Source organism: Hemitrygon akajei, chromosome 3, assembly GCF_048418815.1.
Source record: "Hemitrygon akajei chromosome 3, sHemAka1.3, whole genome shotgun sequence".
NCBI lineage: Eukaryota > Metazoa > Chordata > Chondrichthyes > Myliobatiformes > Dasyatidae > Hemitrygon > Hemitrygon akajei.
Window position 1 is genome coordinate 71,461,086 of NC_133126.1, and position 22,117 is coordinate 71,483,202.

A 22,117-nucleotide genomic window follows, 5' to 3' on the forward strand; every position below is an offset into this window, starting at 1 on the left:
ATTTTCTGCTCTTGTGTACCCACCCTCTGATACTGATGTTTGTTTTATGATGTATGCAGCCATATCGTGGGAAGCTGTGGGTTTGTTTAGTCATGCCTATGTTGAGCAAGGAGAGAATTAACCTCTTACCTTGCTCGCTGCTGTTGTCCCCACTCTGGGAAGCGTGACCCCCACTGGAGGGTCCTGGAGTGCCAGCAGAGTGCGTTGACGTTGCGTCATCGTGGTCTCTGTTCCATGATGATGGGTTCTGACACAAGAACCCGCATCCATCAAAGGATTTTTTCAGTAAGTATTCCCAAAGCAAGTGAAGAACACAGAAAACAAAGAAAGGAAATAAATTAACAACACAAAAATATAATTGAAATGATCATTTCCAAACAGAACTTATTTTCTTAATGATATCTTCCAAAAGGCTGAGCAACAATTATTTCAGACAAGATTGACAATTCACCAAGATAAAAATTAGTCTGTTCTTTTAGGCCAATTGTTGGTAAGTATTGTCTTATTATACATAATAATACTCTGTCATAAAAGTTGCTGCATTAAAAGGCATGTCTGATATTAAAAGCATACGAGTATTCACTGCTACTCATTTCAATACTGTTTTCCTTTTGTGATAGGGAGATGTAAAATTTGCTATCAGTGTTTAAGATGGAAAGTCACAGCTTACTGCTGCAGTGAAGAATGTAAGCTCCTCCTGCCCCCTCCCCTTTCCTGGCTGTACAGAACACCATGCCTCTACTTAAAGGAAAACAGGATTTCTACTGTACAGGAAGAGCTTTATCAGCACCACATGAAGGCAGGGAAAAGATGGAATTTCCTCTCACAGACCAAAAAAAAAGAAAAAGGACACGTGAAACAGATCAGCCTTTGGGCTCAATCTGTAAAACGCGACACCTGCACAATATCATCATTGCCAATAGGCAGTCTGTCTTGTGAGACTGTCCAATACACGTATACAAGTTGATCCGTTATTAACAACATTGGAGTTGAAAGTGAATAAATAATTTAACATAACCGCTCAAATGATAAAAATGCAAATATTCATTTTAAAACAAAACAAAAAAACACAAGATATTGAGTAATACTAACAGCTTCAAATTAAGTATAAGTATAAATTTCAAATCAATAGTTTTACCATTGTTTAGATGATGGTGGAAATAAAAACCAGATGAATCTGCAAAGGATGAATGTTGACTAGTCACAGAACAGTGATACCGCAATAACAAATCAAGGCAGACTGTAAAATAAAAGCAATGCTGTTGCGAAATTTGGAGATGCAGCAAGCTCTGCCTGGATTCTGGAAGGCTGATGCCTATGAGTGTTCCTTTTTATCTCTAAGCGAGGAAACCACTCAAATAGCTTTGAGCTGAAGGCAAACAGTAGGCAAGGACTCTTCAGCCCACTGAAGCCTCTTAGCGTCAGCTGTTTGCCGGATGGTAATCAGATAAAGAGCTAAGAGAAAGAAATGGAAAAGAGTAGAAACAATAGCACTGCGTGAATGTGGTTCAGTTACAACACAGAGCTAGAACCTTGATGTAGAAACAAGACAAATGCAGTGAGTTCACCTAGATGATGCTTTGAAAGAACATGCAAAGTGCAGTTAATTTTATGCACAGCAAATCCTTTAAATTACCTACTGCTAACACTCCTTAACACTGAAGCAAAAATATAGTTGTAACATGATAAATATTTTTTCTATATTCCACACCAAGTTTGAGCAAAAACATACTTATATGTTGTCATTAACACAGCCATATTCTTTGAGCAAACACGAGGAAATCTGCAGATGCTGGAAATTCAAACAACAACACACACAAAATGCTGGTGGAACACAGCAGGCCAGGCAGCATCTATAGGGAGAAGCGCGGTCGACGTTTCGGGCCGAGACCCTTCATCAGCAAAGGCCCGAAACGTCGACAGTGCTTCTCCCTATAGATGCTGCCTGGCCTGCTGTGTTCCACCAGCATTTTGTATGTGTTGCCATATTCTTTGGTTAGTTTACGGGATGTGAGTTACATCAAAATAATACTATTTCTTTTAACTATAAATACTTTTTTTGGAATGGATAACTTCACATACTAGTTTGAATGCTAGTCTTTTCATCAATGTGCATTCTGACCCTTTTGCTATGGAGCTTTGTGGCAAAGTCCACCTTGTGACTCTGCCCAACACACAATCTAAATCTGTACACTACGTATGTAATGCATCCAACATTAGCAAAATGTAGGGTAGAATGGTTCACTCTACCACCACCAGGATTCTCCCTCCCTACCCATCACACCCCAACTCACTTTGAATTGAGATTAAAAAGTGTTAAAGAGAGAAAAACCTTTCTGGAGAATGAATATAGCGCAGTAACAGGAGCACAAAAATAGATCCAAGAAGGCAGAGTCTCCAGGGGCAGTATTTTCTATTTGCTGGTCTACAGACTCACAGCTGATAATGCAAGTTGTAATTAATATAAAAGCAGGAGACAATATGGGCAAAGCTTGTACTGGCTGGGCCACTGGAGAACACTTTACCACTATACAGTCCCTCTCATTTACACGTGCTATCTTCCATAGCAAACACAATTCTGCTGCTGCTTTCTCTCTAAGAAGCCCAATACAGATTTCACACAGGCACTTAGTTTTGCTGGTGGAAAATGTTAGAATAAAACAGAAAAAGAGAACATGGATATCAAAGGGACTCAGAGAGTGAGAGAGAGAGAGAGAGAGAGAGAGAGAGAGAGAGAGAGAGACAGTAAGAGATAACGAGAGTAAGAAGATCAAAGACTGAATGAGAGAAAGATAAGGAGAGAAAGAGAGGGAGAAGGTGAGAAAAGAGAGAGAAAGAGAGAGAGAGGGTTGAACTTACGTTCAAAGCAAATTAAATAACAACTCTAACAAATTCATTTGCCTTTAATCCGTGTGGTACATTCATCATAGTAGGCATTGCAAATATCTTTAACTACAACATTTTCTGAAAGAAAGCTATTTTGACAATAAAATTATATATCATTAGTCAAACTCTGTAATGGGAAACAAAAGCCTCATCCACATTTTTTAAACCTTGTTTGTTATGTCATTTAAGTTAATGGACTTTACTTTTTAATATTTATATCGTGCCTTAAAGAATTTACTTTGATAATTTACATTCCATATTTGATAGATTCTTATTTAGCATGCTGTCTGTAAGGCATACAATTTTTATCTAACCACTTACTATATGGTTTAAGGATGGAAGTCTATATTAGATAAAAATAATGAACCTCCATGTATTTAAGTGTAACACCTAATTTAGTTTGGACTCCCTCATCGAACTGTTGTGATATTTTCCTCTAATTGCTATCAATGGCAATTTCAAGCCAACATATAAAAGAAACAAGTTCCAAAAGTATATTACACAAGCAGTTGGCACTCAGCATATGCCAACAAGTATTTACTTGGAAAATGATTATAAATGTATAGAAAACAATCATCAAAAAAGACATCCCTCTCTAAAGCACTCAGTGAGCTTTTTAATGATAAGGTAGCCCTTTTTTAAAATCAAAAATAGCCACATTAATAGTAAAAGTAGATATTTATAATGCAAATGTTCTGTCATTCCACCTATTTTTACTATATCCCTGTATGATTTAAAATACAATGCATGAACAGTAGCTAATGAATCCATTAATAATAGTAAAGAAAGTTAAAAATGATTTTTGGTATGCACAATTACTAGAATGATTTGCTGGCAATGACTTTAAGGTAGTAATTCAATCCTGAGCTCCTAATACTCGTGAACTGCTCAGGCTTTGCTCTGTGCTTATGACATCATCATAACTGTGCGATAGAATTACTGCTTTATATCTCCATGCCAGCAGTTACTATCCTGTCTTTATTTTATTGGGAGGGGGATGGGTGCAATTGTAATTAGTAAGTAATAGTTCTAATTTTTCATCTACTTTCCTTTCCTGAAATGCAATCAAAATTAATAGCGTGGCAAAAGTCACAATACTGGAATTTCTGGTTTACCATCTATCTCCCTTCAAAACTTTTTTTTTACAAATGTAATGAACCAATCATTTAACAGTTCAAGAGTAAGGCAGGTATAAAGATTAATATGTGAAATCAATTCTAATTTTTAAAACATGCAATAATAAATAGCAACAATCTCTTTGGCCAAAAAATAATTACTTTGGCAGTTGTTAGTATCAAGGGTTTTAAAGAAGTATAAAGCTAAAGTATATACTTCTCTCAAACTACTAACTACAAACTATTAATGCTGTTATTTACCTTTCTGGCATATAGATTACAACGGCTACAACACCACAATTAAGTACTAAAATATAAAATTGGCATTTCTGAGAAGTAGGCAGATTCACAGCTGTACTTAAAAATGGTCTCCAGAACATGCAGCTGCCCCTCCTACACAACATACTTGCTGACTGCTAAATATTTGTGCCCTAGCTCTTGAATGCAAACCTGTTTTACCTTACCCAAAACTACAGCAACGAATCTGAAGCACAACCTGATTGGCTCAGACTTCATAGCTTGCAATGGGAATTCAACGGCATTACTATAAATACTGCTTTGCAAAATCTATTCTATATATTGCCCTGAAATACTTCACACAATGTACTTTAATGACCACAGCAGTTCAAAACATAGGAACAAAATAAATTACCTGCATCTTTATTTTACATTTCGTAATAATTAACACACATCCATAATCAGGTTATAAACCTTCTTTTATGGGTAATTCATTAGCTGTCACCTATTTATCAAGGTTATGCTAAGCAGAACTCATGAGTGAATAGTTTACGCTCTTGATCAAACTGGGAACCCTTTCTTTTCACACTTTAAAAGCATATATAAAAAATTGTTTCTCCTTTGTCTATAAAGTGAAACAGCAGCAATAGTTTAAGCATTGCCAGTCCTGAACTCCCAGGGCTTAAAACTAGTGTTAACTCAAAATCCTTTGCAACATATACAGCTGCTACCAGAGTGCACTAACAGCCAAAGCAAAATGGTCCCCTTAAAAAATGGTTCTGCAACTATTTTTCTTGCACTCTGTCATTTTACAAGCAACAACAGAGCTGGGCAGATCTGCTATTTCCATCTCTGCCAAAAGTGCAAGGCAATTTAACTTAGGAAGAATATTCACTGGCAAATGTTCAAAGGAATGCTACCAAACCAAGCAACAAATGATTTCATGGAAAACAAATTAAACGTGTCAACACAAGCACCATCATCATATATAACACAAAGAACTGTTCATCAACTTTTCACTGTTAAAAATATTTTTTAGTGTTAACCATGAGTACTTTTGCCAAAGGATGAAATTGTTGGAACTTAATTGTTTCAAATGCTCTTTACTAGTGATGAAATCAAATACCTTATTAGATTCTAAGAATTTTGGTTTAATGTGACATGTGCAGAAGGTGTAAGGAAACTGCCATTTTACTATATTCTTCTCTTTGATCATTATAAATTGCTAACCATAAGAACTAGTGCATTCCTCAAAATAATGCAAGACTAATGACTTCTTCACTTATGTGAGTTTCTACAAAATAGTGAATTGATTCATTTTTCAATGTCCAAGTACTTAATATGCATTGTTATGTTTTTATTAAGTATTTCACCGTGCCACTTAAAACCACATTGTGGCTTGATATAGAAATATAAATAGCACATCACTACAGGCATTTGCTACCCAACTGAAAGGTTGTAAACTCAACTATCGATACTCCATACTATTTGAACTCTTATTGTAGAACAATGAAAGCACTGAAAGCAATGGAAGCACAATGTTTGTGAGAAGAACAATAAAAGAATTAATATTTCACTAAGCACTGAAGCTATTTATTTCCTTGGTTCAAAAGGTGAGTGGCTGAGTGTTATAGCTCAAAACTCCCCTTTCCCCCAATTTTATCACTGGCTGTTGACAGTCAGTCAATATGCTGATCAAATTCACCCATATCTCTGTGCTAGGTAGGCAAAAAAAGAAATTTCACCCAGGGTTCCAGAGCCTGATCTGGAACCAGGGACCTCTGCTGGAAATTTCTGTGCATGGACTTGGAGAATGCCAGGACTAATCTCAGCTGTGATGTCTACCATGACTGGGAAGTGTATGATTTCACAATATCTGAGCTGTCTGAGGAAGAACTATCAATTTACACGAGATGCCAAGAGGTTGTCAATGGAACTATTTCCTTACAAGGATATAATACCTTCAGTTGAGAGAGAAGGAAGGTAATTAGCGGAAGAGAAAGAAGAGAAACAACTACAGAGATTGTCATTATAACAATAAATAACCTATTTGAACCCAAAAGCTGTAGGATAGATTCATGTACATTTAAAATTTTGGATGAGTGGAATAATACAAAATCACATTAATGAATAATTGTCTTTCTGTTCTGTAGACTAAATATTTGGTCCTTAAAATGCCAACTAATTTTTAACAGATAATTCAGCATGTGCATAAAATATTTAGTGTGGCTATCTGAACAACAGCCCATGTAAAATAGCATAATGAAGCTAGTAATGTGCAATATCAATGTACACAGTCATTAAATAATTTCTCTAATATTGTCACTTGCAAACCTTGTGCACTTTCAACTGAGCTAAGGCTGCAGTTCCCACATTTAAAAGAAGGGCTGTTTAACCAATAATGATGTGACTGGAATCATAAAGCATATTTTGTTTGAAGGAACAACTAAAAAATGTACTTAAAGCAAGAAACAAAAGTGCTCCTAAAACAAAGTTTTAATTTAAGTTCATATTTATTTGATGGAAGTATGTTGTGGAATGAGACTTGAGAGAGAGTGGAGATCATTGTTTCTCACTTAGAAAAGCCTGGTTGTGCCTGTTTTTTTATCAGGGAATTTGTGGATGAGTGTATGCCCCATGTGGGAGCGGAGAATTAGAATCACAAGCAGTCACTTTAAGAAAGCTTTTAGAAAATGGTGCGCTGATCAAGTCCCACCCATGTTGCCCATGCTTGTACAAACGTAAATGCCTAGACTGCATTCTGTTTGTGTTGAAGGTGATACAGCCAGAATATATAATTTCACAAAATAAAAAAGCCAAAAACTCAGCAACTTGGGAATTTCTGAATAATTGCAATTTTCAATAATATATGTCAAGTGGATTCGCAGGAATAAATTGATTATAAGCTAAATTATGTTGAGTCTCTATACTATACCAAGTTTGATTTTATGATGAAACTTCAACACTCTTACCCAAAAAGTAAAAGTCCTAAGAAGTATACAATTAAACAACAACAAGGAAAATACAACCAATGCATCAAAAATCTACCAAAGTTTCTGGAACTCTTTAGGTAAATCTGTTCATCATCTAAAATACACCGAAGACAGATGGGGATGTTAAAGTTGAAATTAGTTAAAAGCAAACGGAAAATGGTTTCTATTACAATCCTAGTAAAATACAATGAAAATAGATAGTCAAATCATGATACTCAAAATAGTGAATAAATGAATAATAAATACAACTTTGCAGAGTCTAAAGGGCATGGCTGCACAATACCCTACTTTACGTCTCAACAATAATACTGTAAGCATATGGTTGCTTGTAACTATCCCTATCCCCACACAAAATATCTTCATAAGGATTTAGTAGTCATCAAGCAGTTGTATCTTTCTCCCCATGTGGCAGACTGTCACCAGTGAATAGGCAAGGAGAGGTGTGTGCTTTCGGGTGTCAAGCAGCTGTCACAGATCTGTCACTTCTATAATGAAGGCAATCCTGGCTCACAACAAATTAAAACACATTTCCTTTCAATCAGTACTATTCAAGATCTAAATCAGTTCAAACACTCTAGCCATTTCATGTGCAAATAAAACAATACAGTACATGCATGGATGAGAATGGCTACACACCAGGTAAACAGTGAAGACTGCAAGCTGTTTCAGATCCTCTGAAATATCTCATCATCACCATCAACTTTCACCAACTGTGATCTAGCTTCAGATTATTACTGAAAATCCATATCAAAGGAAAAAGTCAAACAAAATTAACATCTTCAACTATCACTTCAACCATACAATAGCCTTTCCTGCATCCAAAAAGACATACATAGTTCTAATAAAGGTATAAAAGAATGATTTTCATCTTGTATTTGTTATTATCTCTACCTCTGCAAAGACAACAAACTTCACGACATATGTCAGAGATATTAAACCTGATTCTAATTCTGATTCTTCTTTATGAGGTTCCCTATCCTACTCTTCCCTCCCTCTTCCAATCTATCTGATTACCACCAGAAATTAATGAACAACATATATCACCAGAAAGGCAAATGCACACACATGAAACATCTTTTTTGATACCAGACTGCAGATATGATTTAATCCAACCACTTAAAAGATACAAAAGCACACAAACAAAATTTTAACAATGTCGAGTGAAATGAGCAATGCATGAGTATAATCCTAAAATACTAAGACTAGTTGTGAATAATTTTCATACAGCTCTTCATCTCCCTGCTGGTGTTCTGGTTGCTCAAATTAGTGCCCCTTTGAAAACAAATGGCAGGGGGTTTGATGTAAAAATTTTCATAGTTGAAATCACCAGGAAATAAAGGCTCTAAATTATAATACTTAATGAAGTGGTAAAGCCTAACTGGTGCGAGATAAATGGGTTGTTATATTTGGTCTGTTTTGTGTTCAGAATGTTGCACTACTGTAACTAAAACTACAGTTATCATATTATCAAAATGTTAACCTCCCAACCTCTTCCCATTATAGTGTGTAAATTAGAATTTTTTAATGGAACACGGTAAATTGGCTATAGCATCTGCCATCTGCCAGTAACTTAAACAGGCTAGTTTATCTAATCTCTTCAGTATAAACACTAGTGTGCCGCATTTCTACACATCAATACGGACTGAAGTGCATTCCTTTTTTTAAACATAGCAAATTCCATTTTGTATGGATAGTCAAATACAAACTCTCTTAAAATTATTCTGCATGGGTAATATGGTAACATTTTCCCATTAAAATCAAACTGCAATTGTGATTGAAATGCGAGATAAATGTTTAGTAATCTGATCAAGGTTTGCAAACGAGGTCCTGATAAAAGAAAATAAAATGCATTAAAACGTCATCCAGTTGTTCTAGAGTTTCTTATTGTTTTTTGTCTTCCCGTGCCAAGAAGGATTCACAAATCTATTGTTTCTTTGATAGTGGAAAATGCCTACTGCGGTTATTTAAAATTACACCACAATGTGTTCCTCTCAGTTATTAGATACTGCTGAATTTGAGAAGCGGATCCTATATTGCGGTCTCCCCAGTGACCGAGGGGGCTTTCGAAGTACACTAATGCGATATCCACACCTATAGTCCTTCCCCAGGTAACCCTTCAAAAGCGTCAAGGAGACGGTGAGATTTCTAAAAATTGCTGCACTTTCTGATTCTCTCGGGAGTGTGCCTCTACGTTGAACGCGACTATCAGTGGTATCCCTCTGTGCGTCCAGCTGGTAATCTCCCACTAGGTACTCGCTCTAAATATGTTCTTACACATCTGCAGCATTTGTTCGCGCACTATACTGTCTGCTGACCAGCTGAAAACTTCGGTGTTCCACACTTCACCCCTCATACTACCCTTCACCGCACCTGCTGGCACGCCCCCCCCCCCCCCCAAACACCGGTACATTTCTCCAAAAAAACACACACAAAAAAACCCATGCAACAAAACAAACGTCAAACCGAGTCTCTGTTACAGTTAACTTCACGGCATCGCTAAAGCGAATCACTGACAAATCCTTATATGGCGACTGTGTCAATTTAATCATGGCGTCCTAAACACATTGGCCAGGTATCGATCGGTTTGAATAAATGAACACATGAAGCATTTTAATGCACGTGTAAATGCATGAAAGGACTGTTCTCTCTAACCGCAGCCGAATACAACTTTAAGCAGTGCACTAGGAACGATGTAACGCTAGCAGTGCCTCCGCAGTAACAGATATTTGCCACATCGCTCAGTGTCAAATTGCGGATTTTATTTTAAGCATGCAAACTCTCTGTTCCCACAACCACACAAAGTATAAAGAATTCCCTCTTGTAACTTGCATCAGTTTGAGACTGACCCCGCCACGATTTTCGGGGCAATAATAACCACGGCAATCACTACATCTGGAAAACTTGGAATGCAAAAGTTAACAGCGCTCACTCCAACTCAACAGGCCTTAAAACTTAACATTATGCATCATTTAAAAAAAAATCCGGGACCGCCAACCAGCCCCTTGTGGAACTTTCGAGAGGCGGACGGGAAAATGTCAAAATAACGCAGAAACGCTCGCGCAAGTCTCTAGTGTCCGGTGACGAAGCAAAACTCTAGAAAAGGTTCGCCACAGGTAAACAGGAGCGACAATTAATAAATAGCGGAGAAACTTCACTTACATGTTCTGCTAAATTTGTCGACGATCCGGATAGCTCTTCGTGGTCAGATTTTGAACTTCCGTCCCGTTCGTCGATAACTAAATCTATTGGCATTTTTCCTTTTAAACAACTAATGTACCGGTGGCAGAAGTTATCACATAGCTCGTGGACCTGAAAACAAAAATAATATAAATAATGAGATGGTGAGATTTCAGAAACCTTCGTGCATGTCGAGAGGTTGTGGTTGCAGGCTTTTTATTTAAAGGCAGGGAAACTACAGGAATTGTACGTGTTCTTATTATTCTCCAGAGACTGGAGAGCAACAAGTATTTGAAACAGAGCAAAAATATACGGTTAACATTTAGTAAATAACCCGCCGCATGGAACGAGCCATATCATCTTACTCCTTGTTCAAACCCCGTTAGAAATGAAATCTTATTTTCGTATCTGGGTGTTGTGATAAACGGGGCATCTATCGCTGGTACTGTCACGGCCTAACACGTCCTAGAATTGTTCAGTGTTTCATCAGATACTTTGCTTAAAATCACCCATTAATAAACTGATTTCTTGACTGTAACCAGTAATAATTGTGAAGAAGCTACAGCACTGGGTATTCTGTTCGACCTAGTAAGTTAAACATTTCTGCTCTGAATATGGAACTGACTTTGCAGCAATGCAAAATGGATGTTGCATTTAAACCCAGAGCCACATCAAAGAAGCACAGCGATCTGCAACTTGAAGCCGGGCACTTACCAACCAGACGCCCTCTTTTATTAAAAAGATCAGCGTCTTAAAGTGGGAGATAGCCCCATGAACATGTCCCATGCATTTTGTTTCGGTTTTATCTTAGAAAATTCAAGCGCCGTACGTAAAAGACAACCAACGCCCCTTTCTTTAACAACGTCGCCAATTTGTATTTTGCAATGTTTATTCAAACGCTTTAACAAAATAGATACTTGGTTTATATATCTGGTTTGCTATTCAACACGATTTGCACAGGACTTTAAACACTGCACGTTCTTACTGCACAAAAGTAACTGTAAATGTAAGAGATCCAAAAGAGCAAAAAAAAATACACTGACTTTACCTTTTCTAACTCCAAGAGATGGAACCTTAATACTTGAATAGCTTGGATCATCTGTAAATTTATCACACATGTTAGACATGCCAAACAGAAATACTAATTGGTTTTCTTTATTATTTAGTAATAGGTTGCATGGCGAAACTAAAACTTTAAGCATAGCAAACACTTCCAACCATGCAGATTATATTTCAAAAATCGACGTTATAGCACTCAGTTCTGTAATGAAATGCTTTCGTGTTCCCAATGTAATCGCGGACGAGCTAAAAAAGTTAGCCGGTTTCTTTAAAAATGCACTTGGAACTAAGGCTGTCACAGACGAGGAGCACAAATCTCAATACGTGTGTGAAGTCGGTTTACGGGTCGTTTGAAACCGAAATCTTTGGAAATTTACAAAACGATCGTGTCGAAAGTGCGGGAAATGCTGAAGTGGCTTTTTCTTGCTAAGCAGTTGTTTCCTGACCACCCCCCCGCCCCCCCCCCCAACCTCCTGCGGCTGGTGAACGGGTTTGTAATGCAGTGTTTCACCGGGTTATATTTCACCTCGTGAAACGCCACCGAAATAAATGGGAGTTATTTTAGGGCCACGCTGATTAAAATCCAGCAAATGGGTAATCTAGTTCTAATAGTTATAAGAGGCGATTGTTTTCTTTACAAACAACAGTCCACGTGCACTGTACATATAAAACTGCATTATGTTATAAAGATAATGAAATATTGAATGTCTTACCAAGTTATCCAGTTCTGGATTTGAAGAGAATAATGGCTTTTCTGCACGAACCTGAACAATAAGAGGGAAAAATTAGCTTAAAGCAATCAATGCACTATGTGTTTCAAAACTTATCTTTAAATACTCAAGCAAAGTCTTTGGCTTTCTAAAGGCAAGGTGTACTTAGTAAATAAACGGAATGTGAAACACGATTAGCGTATGAATGATATGTAATTACTTGTAATTTGAGACATTTATTAAAATATTTCAGTGTTCCACGAGTAAACACTTGAACAATTTACTGTTAACATTTAAGAAAACAAAACTGCTGCAAGACTGTAATCGCAAGTGCTAGAATGGTCTATCTCGATTCGTAAGGAAGAAGATGAATTGTAGACCTGCTTTGCGAACACTGCTATGTCCTCGTTGAAGGAGTCAGACGAGCAGACGTCACCGCCTGCTACGCCGGGTTCTCGGGGAGTGCAGGTCGCTAACTCGCATTTCTCAAAAACCAACGCTAACAGAGGAAATAAAGGATGCCTGCAAGACAATGAGGGTTTCGGTCAATTCCTTTCAGACCTGTAGTAAATGCATCTCTTAAAACAATTTAAGCTCTTTTTTTCTGCAATGAAGATAGTTCCCTGGTCCTGCTATCTGTATTTATTTAGGAAAAATCTCGCAACGGACTTACAAACTGAAATTTTACGATTGAAGAAACGGACTGTTGTTAACAAGTAGACGTTGATATTGTGGATTATATTTTTACCAATTTTGTGTGGTTATTCACCCCTCAAAGTTAAGCAACAAGGCAGCAGCCATTTTGAAGTAAAACATAACTTAACAGAACAGAAACAGTGCAAAAAAACTTGCAGCTTCCGGTCATTTCAGAAAGCTATAATAATTAACGTTTGTGAATGGCAAGGAAAAAAATCTCCACATGCATGTAAAGCATTATTACGGCGGACCCGACTGCGTTACGTGTCTGCAAAATAGTGACACAAAGTTCAGTGCCCCGTGCTTGCATGCTCAAACTTTTCAAAACAACCAGACACTTTCTTCCCTCCTGAATTTGCTCGTTTATTATTTTGCTTTCTATTGAGTTGCTTACAAACTGTTTTCTTACTCTCTCCGAGGATTGTGTCAGTGTTCTTTTATATTTTATTACCTACCCATAAATTGCATCTTTATCTCTCTTTAGGGCGTCGTTGACAGCAGAGCCCATGCTCGTGGGCATGACATTAGGATGAGGTGTATGTGGCCCGTAGTGTTGGCTGTGGAGCGGTGGTCCGTGGTTGAGGTGGTGAACTGGAGGGATCGGCCGGGGGGCGTGAGGGTCTCCGTACATGGACGCCGGTACCCCAACTCCATCCATCCCACCGTAATGAGGAAGTTCATCGTACTGCATCGAAGAGAGCAACACAGGATCAGGAAAGGTGGCGGGTGGGTGGATGGTCGGGAAAGGGGAGAAGAAGGGAGAAATATTGAAACAGAATGTTTGCAAAACAGCAGACAGACCTACGATAAGTACAACGCCCGCTCGTGCATTTAAGAGTTTGCATTTAAACCGATCTTTTTTTGTTGTTGTTGTACATGGGCCGCCATCATCAGTAGATGAGAAGGATCGGACAGGCCCCAGCGATACAGGATCATCCGATAGGTGAGTGTTGCAGATTGAACCTACCCTTTGCGCCATCAGTCTGCGCTCCCACACTCGTGGATGTGCCGTCTCTGTAATATCCCCCAGTCCGGCTTAGTTGTGATTGAACGAGATCCCTTTATTTTCCCAATCCAGTTTTCGACTTCTGCTTATCCTCCACTACCGCAGTTTAAAGCGGACCCAGGAAAGGGAACTTTGCCTTTTTTTCCTCTCTGTCTCTGTCTCCCCTTGTTTTCTTTTCCAGAAGAAGCGAAAAAAATGTCAAGCCAAAAAAAAAACTGAAGGTTACGATCGGCCCGTCAACAGCCCGCTTGTAACAAAACTGTCGTCTCTCATGGCTTTTTGCCACTCCAGCTGTCAATCAAAGCAGGATTGTCAAGGTATTGAATGAATGATGATCTGCCGTTGCAACAACTCCGGCTGCCTTGGACCGCTATCTTACTGTAAGAAGAAACGGCGATGAAAACGTTCACGAGGAGTTAACAACAAAAAATAAGACAGAGAATGGGGTGAAAAGCAGCCTCGGCTTCTTTCTTGGCTTTTTTTTGTTGTTTGTTTGAATAAGTGGCTGTCAGTAAGTATTGAGGAGGTGGCAGGTTGGTTGGTTACAGAGTGAGTATGTTGTCAGTAATAATGCGCTGGCAGCGTTGAGCGGCGGCGGCGGGAGAATGACGGAACCCGGAAGTAGTGGTGGCCATAGCCAGTCGTACGCCAACCAGTCTCTGATATGCAGAGTATGCAATCGGACTGCTGCAAGTCATGGGGGGAGCCAAACAAATATCCCTCACCGCATCCCACCCCCCCGCCTCACACACTCCCCCCCAAATAAGATTAAAGGACAAGATCTCCATATCAATCAACATATCCTAACAAGGTTCACTGTCCCGTTTTACATATCAAGCATTATCTTAGAGACAACAACAAAAAAGTTGTTGGCTCGTTAAAATATTCAAAACTTCCCAAAGTAAGCTAATAACTAACACGCTGCGGCACCCTTTCTCAAAACCACCCTCCTTGTAATTCGCAGACACTAATAGGATCCAGTGGATAAATAATTTCCACAATCCCCCCCCCCCCTTCTTATGAGCATAATGTAGGGAACCCGTTAACTCATCCCATTTACGAATGACCAGGACACTAAGCGTGTGAGCTGGGACGAGGCGCTTCAGAAGGAGAGCATTGGTTTTATTTGAGTAAGTGGTTAGTTGCAAAGTTCAACAGGCTTTAAAATGATTTTGCTTCCAGACATTTTGTGTGCGAGCGTGTTCTCTCCCGATTTACTTTTTCCGAGCTTTGTTGTGGTTTGCAGTGTAGGTTAAGACATTTATCACAGTAATCCCTGATAATGGTGTGCCCAATTGCGTGGTGTTACTTAGAAAATTAAGTGTGCTCCCGCACCCCCTTGAGCACAAGTGAACTTTTCCAAGCAAAAAAAGCTTTTGCAGGGAAAGTAATTTTGTACGTCTCGTCCAATCCTTTTGCTGGATCCAAATTCATGCACCCAGCCGTACATCATGGCAGTCAATTATCATAGCTTCATCTGATCATCAATCACGGGAGATGCTAGAAGTTAAGGGGCGGAGCATTGGTCGACCCATCGATTGCAGGAGTTTTGTCTTTTCCCCCCTCGTTCACGGTCCCCTGCGCACAAAGGCCAGAGCGGACTATTCCGTTTAATATTTGGCTTCATCAATAGACATGCTGTCTTTTGTGCATGTGACATCACATATCGACGGTTTCACAAAAATGGCAAAATACGTTGTCTACGGGATATTTGATTTCCAAAATTAAACATGAATCACGACTTTGTCAAGACAGACAGTATATGTGCACTTTATTTTTACGGACACAGGGCATAATAACAATGCAACTTCAGAGGTCAATAAAGCAAAACAAAATGAATGATTAGGATGATGATGATAGTGATAACCACTGCAATTAAGCAGTTTGATTAAACGAGGCATCATAACAACAGTGATGTTTGTGAAAACACCCCTCATATAAAAAAGTAAGATAGTGCAGCGGTTGACAAACGCCAGTGGGCATTCCAACACGCTTCTGCCTGAGTTTACCAAGGAGTGTTGACAATGCAGGACATCGTCGAAAATCCGCTCCCAAAATACTTTTACGCATTGTTCCCCCTCTCTTTCCCCCATAAGAAAAAGACGTACAGCTACTGAAGATCCAGCCGCCTTCCGAGATGTTCTTCAAATAGTACTCTTCTGGTATATTTTCTGGTTTGTGCTTGCGTCTTGTCCTCCTATACAGCATGGTAAGTGCAAGCCGAGTCTTTATTAAGTGTTTCACTAATAAGCATTTATTCTTAGATACAAATGACAACGTTGTCATGGTTTTGCCTAAACCTGCAGCCACTCAGTTATGATTGCTCTGTTTTAATTTGCGTATAATATAGCGAGTCAACATAATGGAAGATAGGTGTATTTAGATCGGTGGGCTAATGCGCGAAACACTGGCGGTTTAATTCAACCGGCCACAAATTTTCACCTCATTGCTAAGGGTTGCAAGCGTTTCTGAGCGGAACCCGAAACAGGGTACAAAGCGTTTGTAAACTGTGAAAATCTTTATAAAGCAGTAAAGCGATGAGCTGGTAGCAGCGATGAGTAGGGGTTTCTCAAGTGATAAATAAAAGTAAATGTTGTGTGACAGTCATCGGTGACTATTGAAAATGCATTTGTTCCGACTCATTTTTTGTAAATGGGTTTGACTGCGGCATCGTACCGTAACCATTTATATCTGTTGGAGTATGTTGTAACTCGTAGTATTGCGTAGATTAAATATTCCAACTGTACTCGCGCACAGATCTGAAAACTGTATTCAGAAATAGGCATTTTCTTTCAAACATCGGGAAAGTATTTTTAAGAACTCCCAAATAATTAAGAATGTACGTAATGTTTATCAAAATAACAATGTCTTATTTTCTAGTATGAGCGAAGATACACATTCGGATTTGTGTGATCTAAGAACATTTTAAGTTATTTTCTTAATTTCTAGCCAATATTCTAAGAAAACAATTCACTTCCAAAGCACCATTTATACAGGGCGGCAACAAGCAAGAGGCGGGTTCCTCAATGTTATAAATGCTATTCACCCGGTATTTATTCGATGGAAATCTATTTATGTAATGGTTAAATTTCTTGTGTGCAGAACGGAAGTACCTTAATGTAAACTTTGGCCTCGCGTTTATTTAGTATTCACAGCGGCCAACTAATAAGTAATATAATTCAAATACAAACTATCTAATCGCAAGTAACATCTGTGAACGTTGCTTCGTTGGGTTTCCGTGAGACACCAACTTAATCCCTAGCTTGCCAGTTAGTTTATATGACGATTTATTCCCAACATGTTAAAATTTGTTTGATTCTTTTCTGTAATAAAACTTGTTTGGTTTCTGTTCAGAAAAGCATTTTCCAAAGCTGCAGTTTTGCAGATTTTGCTTATCCATATGTCTCAGCTGGAATTTAACAGTGAAAAAAAATTGTGTGTGATTTCATTAGAAGATGGAAATTAAGTAGCTGCCGTTCAGATAATGTAAATCTGTGTCCGGTTATGGAGTACATCTCCATCAACAACCAGATAGTAGGGGGATAGAAGAAGATTGCTTTAACAGCCGGTAAAATTTCATCTTCTGGTGTCACATTGGGGTCAGCTTGGGGTTAGAGCTATCACTGCTCAGTCTGAGTAGTCCAGCTGTGTTGAGATTCATTAAGAGTACAGTATCTGTTTCAAGAAAAACAGCACTAAGACAATCAGAGGGAGAAGGATCCCGCTGTTGTTAAAACTACAAGTGCGCCGTACGAAATGGTAAATGTATCAAAACTTCCTTAAATTCACCACGAAAGCCGCCAGAAACGCGCTTTGCTGACACCCACCCAAACCCCAACAACCCCCTCCTTCCATTGTCCCTTTTTAAACCAACAGCGGTTTAAAACATTGATGGGACTGCATTCTGATTTAATGATGCAAAATCTTGTTACTGAGCAGAACACGTCGACAGTACGTTATTGAGTAATCTTCTTGTGTAGTAGAAAGTGCACTTCCAAATCTATTTAAAAATCATCATTAAAAGGCGAAGAAAAGTGCAACATAGACTAATTTTATATGCTCGTTTAATTATTTATTCCCACATACAGAAGTGCATGACTATATCACTTATAAAATTGGACGAAGTTAAAAATTCTCTTTATATATTATGCGCCAATAACGATAAAATATATTTTAATTTAAGGTATCATGAACCGTCAATGGAGTGTCGAGAGGTACAATATATGACAGAAATTCATAACAAGGAAGGAAAACGTAAAGGAAGACTATAATATTACGGATCTGTAATTATTTTCGTGATCTCGCTCTCAGAAGGGACAGGTCTGAATGTCCCCGACACTAAACAGAGTCAACGCTTTCTTTTGTTTAGTTTTCATTGCCTTTCATTCTTAGCTTGTGTGAGTGTGTTTTTATTACCGTTTCGTCGCGCATTGTTTTCCCGGCGGATCGTATAAATATCTTCATTTCTTCTCAGCAAAACTTTGGAGCCTTCATTTGTTCGGGTAAAGAGGTAAGGAAAGAACGGTATTGAAACTAAACGTTTGGATATTGTGACTATTCACTTTATTCGAAGAATTGTATTTTCTAAATTATATTAGAAGTGCAGCTTGTTTGGTTATTTTAAGAATCATAAACCTTGTTCTAATCAAGGTTAGGAGAAAGATCGAGGGCGATTACGTTGAACTTCTGTTGACCCCAATGCAAGTTCGGTTTTAAGCAAACCGTTCGCCTTGGACCTGCTGTTTAGATGTTACCTGCAGACTGCCGCGTATTAAACTCATCGGATTCCCTTATTCTGCCCCATCTCGTCACAATCAACTGAACTAAACGCTGTGAATTTGGAAATGTTCTGCCTTGGTGGGCGAGAAGTTCATCTGAAGGCACTTCTTTTAGACAGCCCTTTAGCGCTATCTGGCGGGGCTAGCTATAGTAATCCAGTTGCTGATAAATACCCAACTGTATTCCCGAAATATATCAGAGAACCTTGTAGCCGCACAAAGTTTATTTCCCAGCCTGACTGGGTCAGTGATCTGTTTTTAAATGAGCAGATTATGTTGTACGCATTGAATCTAATTCAAACACAGCTCAATTTGATAACGTCGCTTCCAACCCAATGATTTCATTTCATTTTCATTATCGAAAGAGTAAACTTTTCAATAACCATAATACCAAGCCGCCTGGAATGGCGAAATGCATGTACTTTGCCACAGCCGTCTATTCATTGTTCCGCGTAGTTTTATCTTCGCCTCTTAATGTAATTGATTTCAAAATTAATACATTTTTGTTTTGGAAGCTAAGGGTGGCAATTCTAAATTGTCAGAACTGATTGCCATTATCTTTCCTCCTTTAGTGCATTCTGAAAGATACCACACATATAGACTAATTATTTTGATCGCACAATGCCTGACTGCTTGCGAGGGAGATCAAGCATGCATGGGTGGAAATTTCGAGGTCACTATCCAGAGAACTTTTTTAATGGCTAGCGCTGTTGTGGAAATGATAATACCACAATACCTCGCCCACACAGGGCACCTTCCGCACGCGAATTCAGCATGAAAGCATTTTAAAGAATCGTTACTTGGTTCGAGAGGGTGTTAATTTCGGGGTTAAAGGGTTGGAGAATGGACCTTCTTAGGGATATTTTGCCGGATTTTTTTTCTTGGCAGAATGCTTACAACCCTTGAATGGGAGATGTACGAAACCCTTTCCCGTTTACACGTTGTTTATTTAACATTCGCAAGGCAAGCGGCATTTCTTTTCCGCAATGTTTTACATTAACCGAATAATGACAAAAACAAAACAGGCCGATTTAGGTAGTTATTTTGGATGTTAATAGACTATGCTTCTCTGCTTCTTAAACACAAGCTTGTCGTGTTTATAAGTAGTGGGATCATTTAATGAGTGTCATTAAAGCATGTTTCCATTGCAATTATCCCTGGATTAGAATCACCAAACCAGGTTAATTTGAAGAAAAAGCAATTAGCGCCTACTGTAACAAAGCAACGGGCAAATCTTTATAGACCTTTTGTAATAGTCTTGCGATAAATTCCGCCCCTTTCGATATCTTGTGCATATAGTCCTTTTAATCTCATACAAAAAGGAACGCTAATTTACTTTCATACAATGCTTAACATTAACATATTACAGCAGCTGGTTTGTGATTTCCCCCCTTTATGTGGCACGAACGTGCATGTTTTATGTTTTTATCTTCAACAAAACTATTTTAACCGATTTTGTTCTCGATGGTGTGACCTAATTAAATGTAAACTTCTTGTCTGTAAGCTCTTACGAGCTGCGCTGAAAATTGCTAACAAATGGCGGTTATTAAAATCAGAAAACCTTCTTTCTCTTCTGCGCAGCCATCCAGGAGGTAAGATTTTAATTGATAGGGCAGTTTTATTTTTTTATTATTAACATCAGCACAAAAGCTCATAAAGTGTGCGTGTTATTTATTGGGAAAATAAAATAATGTTTACACGGAACACTATCGGGCATTTCGGGGGAAGTCAATTCGCTAAATTTTCTCACCCTATCTGTACACTCTTCCATTATCTTGGCTTTTTTATACAGGCAATATGTTTTGGCACGTTTGAAACATCCAGCGATTATATTATTTAAATGTAAAAGGATGACTTCAATTGGAAGTGCTTGATCTTTTGAAGCAGTGATGAATATTAATTTTGCATTAATGATAATTATTCACTTGTTAACTTCGATTTAGCTGTTAATGTGACTGAGCAATGAAATATCACTTGATTATTTTATTGTATACAAAACATGCAAAAATGTGCAGATTTTAGACGTCCTATAGGGGTTTTGACCAAAGCGGAGGAGAATGACAACAAATAATTTGTATAATTTGATGGTTTTGTTTATTCCAATTTGTCCACACAGTTCGAAATCATAATGCAATTTAATCAGGTCCATCATAAATTTTACTGGGCCAACGTGGCATTGTTAAAATACTTTTTTCCTCACTTAACTGTATTTTTAAAAGTTTTCGTGCGTTATTTCGCATAGATTGGCTTTTTAAAATTGATATTCTTGTTTTCTTAGGTGATCCAAAAGAGAACAATCACTACCAGTCCCTCGTGCCAAGGACAGAACACAGGAGCAAATACAGATCTATAGTCCGTATTCTACTTCGAAAGTCTTCATTTTACAGCGAAAATGCAACCCATCACTTCCCGACTGAAAAAAAAAGCAAAAAGTCGTTAAAAAATGCAAAGGAATGCCAGGTTGTTGAGTAAGCAATAAGGCGGTGGATGATCTGTTGTTTTGTGAAGGTCAGGTCACGGGCGAGCTTTTCTCCCGCAGATCATTAGGTGTAATTGGGTAAGTTTAAGTGGACTTAGGATGCCTGTACTTAAGTTAATAGCAATGACCTTCTTGCGGCTGCCCTGTCCAACATTATTCATCGTTGCCAGGCCGATTTGAAAGCGATTCTCACTCTAGCTTTCAAGAAGTATTTCAGGATACGACCCCATTGCGGGAAATCCCATCATATTTTTTGTTTGCTCTTTAATATGATGTAAGAAAAGCAGATAACATTTAATCTGAGTTCCATTGTGTATCAATCAATATAATCGTGTACTTCAGCGGTAAATATAATATTGATTCATTGAATTACGATGCATGTTTTCAAAGCGTATTGGACTTCATTACATCACACACTGTAAGTTAAACTATTTAAAATAAAAACATTCTTGAGTGAAGTGCTTGCTATTCGAATCCTGTCTGGTATCTTGAGAAATATAAACTGAATGTCATTTTCTCAAATGCAGATTGACAGAGAATATCGATTTAATTACTAAATGAATAAAAATAACTTAGCCAATCAATTGGTCTCTGCATTGGCCATCATGAAACTTATGTAGCTTTCTCATTTTTATTGAGTTAAGTCATGGGGTGAGGGTGGTGGACGGGGCGCACGCTTTGCGAAGAAAAGCACAGATTAAATCTGACTACATTTTGTTAAAAGACAATCTTTTTAACGTGTAATTCGTTCGAGCATGAAATATATGTTCTCGCGAAGTCTGACATGTTTCTTTTGCAGTTGTTAGATTTTTTTTAAAATCGCCAACTGGATTCAAAAAGAGGACAACGGCATCGACAAGGTTCGAAAACGTATTTTGGTGGAATTGGAAAAGGATACGAGGGTTAAATTGTGTTTCAGCAAGTTGAATAGGTTTTATTAGGTTTTAAAGATTCAAGGAAACTATTGTGGTCTAGTGCACA

At 38.2% G+C, this 22,117-nt stretch overlaps 1 protein-coding gene and 1 long non-coding RNA gene across 14 annotated transcripts in view; one reads left to right on the forward strand and one right to left on the reverse strand.

Moving 5' to 3' along the window:
• meis2a (Meis homeobox 2a) overlaps window positions 1–14,493 on the reverse strand; it is a 109,466-nt gene extending 94,973 nt beyond the window's left edge. For 2 of the 11 annotated variants that reach the window (XM_073040101.1, XM_073040108.1), the window contains exons 1-7: window positions 13,841–14,489; window positions 13,329–13,558; window positions 12,558–12,699; window positions 12,181–12,231; window positions 11,457–11,507; window positions 10,391–10,540; window positions 130–247 (exon numbers count right to left, since the gene is read on the reverse strand). In XM_073040101.1, the coding sequence (XP_072896202.1) occupies window positions 130–247; window positions 10,391–10,540; window positions 11,457–11,507; window positions 12,181–12,231; window positions 12,558–12,699; window positions 13,329–13,558; window positions 13,841–13,852 (754 nt within the window). In that variant the 5' untranslated portion in view covers window positions 13,853–14,489. Of the gene's footprint in view, window positions 1–129; window positions 248–10,390; window positions 10,541–11,456; window positions 11,508–12,180; window positions 12,232–12,557; window positions 12,700–13,328; window positions 13,559–13,840 lie in introns of all 11 variants that reach the window. The other 9 variants (XM_073040102.1, XM_073040104.1, XM_073040103.1 and 6 more) reach the window with 8 other exon arrangements.
• Window positions 14,494–14,571: 78 nt separating this feature from the next.
• On the forward strand, window positions 14,572–21,594 carry LOC140725100 (uncharacterized). 3 transcript variants are annotated; one of them, XR_012098265.1, is made up of 4 exons: window positions 14,572–15,009; window positions 15,976–16,088; window positions 18,063–18,389; window positions 20,936–21,594. It is a non-coding gene; the product is annotated as an uncharacterized lncRNA (long non-coding RNA). The 3 variants fall into 3 exon arrangements; XR_012098263.1 differs by lacking the exon at window positions 14,572–15,009 and having other exon boundaries at window positions 15,024–16,088; XR_012098264.1 differs by lacking the exons at window positions 14,572–15,009; window positions 18,063–18,389 and having other exon boundaries at window positions 15,018–16,088.
• Window positions 21,595–22,117: the final 523 nt, after the last annotated feature.